Source organism: Sinocyclocheilus grahami, unplaced genomic scaffold (genome assembly GCF_001515645.1).
Source record: "Sinocyclocheilus grahami isolate Dianchi unplaced genomic scaffold, SAMN03320097.WGS_v1.1 scaffold1486.1, whole genome shotgun sequence".
NCBI lineage: Eukaryota > Metazoa > Chordata > Actinopteri > Cypriniformes > Cyprinidae > Sinocyclocheilus > Sinocyclocheilus grahami.
Window position 1 is genome coordinate 107384 of NW_015506665.1, and position 2523 is coordinate 109906.

At 36.5% G+C, this 2523-nt stretch overlaps 1 protein-coding gene across 1 annotated transcript; it reads right to left on the reverse strand.

The window, feature by feature from the left end:
• Nucleotides 1–711: 711 nt before the first annotated feature.
• sox17 (SRY-box transcription factor 17) lies at nucleotides 712–2101 on the reverse strand. Its single transcript, XM_016256891.1, has 2 exons — nucleotides 2095–2101; nucleotides 712–1785 (listed from the first exon to the last, which is right to left on the reverse strand). The coding sequence occupies exons 1-2, from the start codon at nucleotides 2099–2101 to the stop codon at nucleotides 785–787; spliced, it is 1008 nt and encodes a 335-aa protein (XP_016112377.1). The 3' UTR covers nucleotides 712–784.
• Nucleotides 2102–2523: the final 422 nt, after the last annotated feature.

Consider the following 2523-nt stretch of genomic DNA (forward strand, 5'->3'; position numbering starts at 1 on the left):
TGTATATAATAATGAGATAAGCAGTGAATGACTGACAAGTTTGCAGTGGTTCCTCGACTGAGACTTTGACTCAAGGGGAAATTGTACTATGCTTTCCTTCCTTCTTTCTTGTTTATCCTCAAAAATGTAATAATAATATAAAAAGTAATAGAGACTCTGTAAGGGTATTTCTATACATCTCATTTTATGCTGACAATATTTACAGTTTTCTTATTTAAAGACTCCATGAAATAGCTTTATAAGCACAGTTTTCATTCCTGTATCCTGTGCATTGGATGGGAGATACAGGTTGGGCTTGTCCTACCACAGCCATGAACCAATATTTTGCTGCTTGCAGTTTGGCGGAAGGAATTAGGAAGGACATTGTCTTTCTAGAGAGTATTGGACCAACATTTTTATTTGCCCCGTGAGCAAGATATGTCATAAGTATTTTTGAACTTTTTCACAGGGAAAAAAAATAATGAATTTTGAATGTGCTACTGCTAAAGTATACAGTATATACTAGCATATAGATGGCCTCAAAGCTAACAAACATGGACGAAAATCCGCAAAACTCAAATTATGATTTAATATTGCCATTTTTAAAGACATTAAGCAACTACAAAAAGTTAAACATATTTGAAAACATATTTTTATTCCCCTGCAATTTCAATTAGACAGCTCTATTGGTTAAAGGGGTGTGTCATTAAATTTTCATTGATTGAACACAGAAAATAATCAGTGTCTGGGGTTACAATGAAAATATGTGTGATTCAGGTTTTATCAAAAAGAACATAACATCTCCTCAGTAATTACTATAGCCACAGTAGTACACAGCAGTGCTAGCATCAGATAGTACAGTTGAGATTAGGTTGGACCCCTGCAAAGGTACATGGGGGACCCCATAAGCGAGGCATTGGTCAAACTCCACTTCATCCACCATTTCACTAGAACCTTGAATCTGAGCTGCTGCAGGGGCCTGTGAGTGTGGCTCAGGAATGCTGTGCTTATATGTGTGACGGTCAACAGGCAGTGACAATTCCTCATAAGGACGCTTCAACTGAGAGTTGGACCAATAATGGTCATCTAAAGTTGAAGGACAATTCAGGTAATCAGGAGGCATGGCTTGATGAGAAGAAGAGCTTTTGTTAATGATGGTGTGAGATATCGGGTGGGTGAGGGAATTAAGATGAGTACCAGAACTGTGACTGGTTTGTGGTTTGGTACTCTCATTAAGAGATTGCTGTGGGTGAGCATTGTTCATTATATTAAACGGTGTATTGCTGGAAGTGTGTGAGTTAGGATCGGTGTGTGTGTTGATGTTGCAGTGAGTAATGCTGTGAAAATGTGCGTTTGTGAGTGATTTCATGTTAGTATGACCATGCATGTTGCTGAGAATGTTTGTGTTTTCCTGAAAGTGTTGCTCTTGGTGGTTATGGTAGTTGTATGCTGACTGATGGTGATTGTCCTGAAGATGGGCAAAAAACTCGTCCATAGAAGAGGGGTCGGGTGGAGGCAAACTGTAGGGCTCAAACAAAGTCTGGGTCTCACAGTATAGAGGCAGCCTAGCTTGGGGCAGTTCTGAATATCCAACACTCATGCCCTCCATGCCCAGAGGGTTCTGAGCATCCCCCTCCCCATGAAGCACAAAGCTGGAGTCCAGTCGTTTATGTCGTTTCACCTTTTTACGACGCCGTGGCCGATATTTGTAGTTTGGGTGGTCTTGCATATGTTTCACTCTGAGACGTTCCGCCTCCTCAACAAATGGACGTTTGTCCACTATTGGTAAAGCTTTCCATGACTTACCTACAAATAATATGAAAGGGAATATAATTAAATTATTAAATGAATTCAGCACGTTCAAGAGACTGAACATTCATAAAAACAATTTTAGAAATACATTGTGGACTGCACACTGAGCATTTTACATAGTAAATCTGACAAGATGCTTGATATTTAAGCAAAATATCTATAGATGAATATATCTGATTTATTCTAATTTATTCTATTCCAGAATTTGTGTATATAATAGTTCCTTATCACACTTAATGATACATAATTTCATACTACCTGCAAATAACATTATTATAAAGCAACAATGGACAAAATATAAACCAAACATTTTAGAGCAGTAAAAAAAAAGTTTATTTTAAGTCATAATATAAACATAAATTACATTTAAGATTATATTATAAAGCTAAATGTCAACTTTGGTGTGTGGTTCACTGTCAGCATTACTTATTCACTTACAATTGCTTTAACTTGTATAACTGTATAGATTTTAGCCATTTTATCTTAGACACATCATTTAAAGTTTTAAAAAGTGCTCAAATGATTCAGATACACCTGTAAGTAATATCAAACTGAACTAAAAGTGTTGCAAATAGTTGCATAAAATATTTTTTTACACATGGAAAAAGCTGTAGGCTTTACACACATGCTGAACGACAATATGACATTAGCGATGCAATGAATCTACTTTTATATCACATTGGGACAATAACTTTCATATGAAATGCGTCTGCGTAAAGTCGAGTTTTTGTT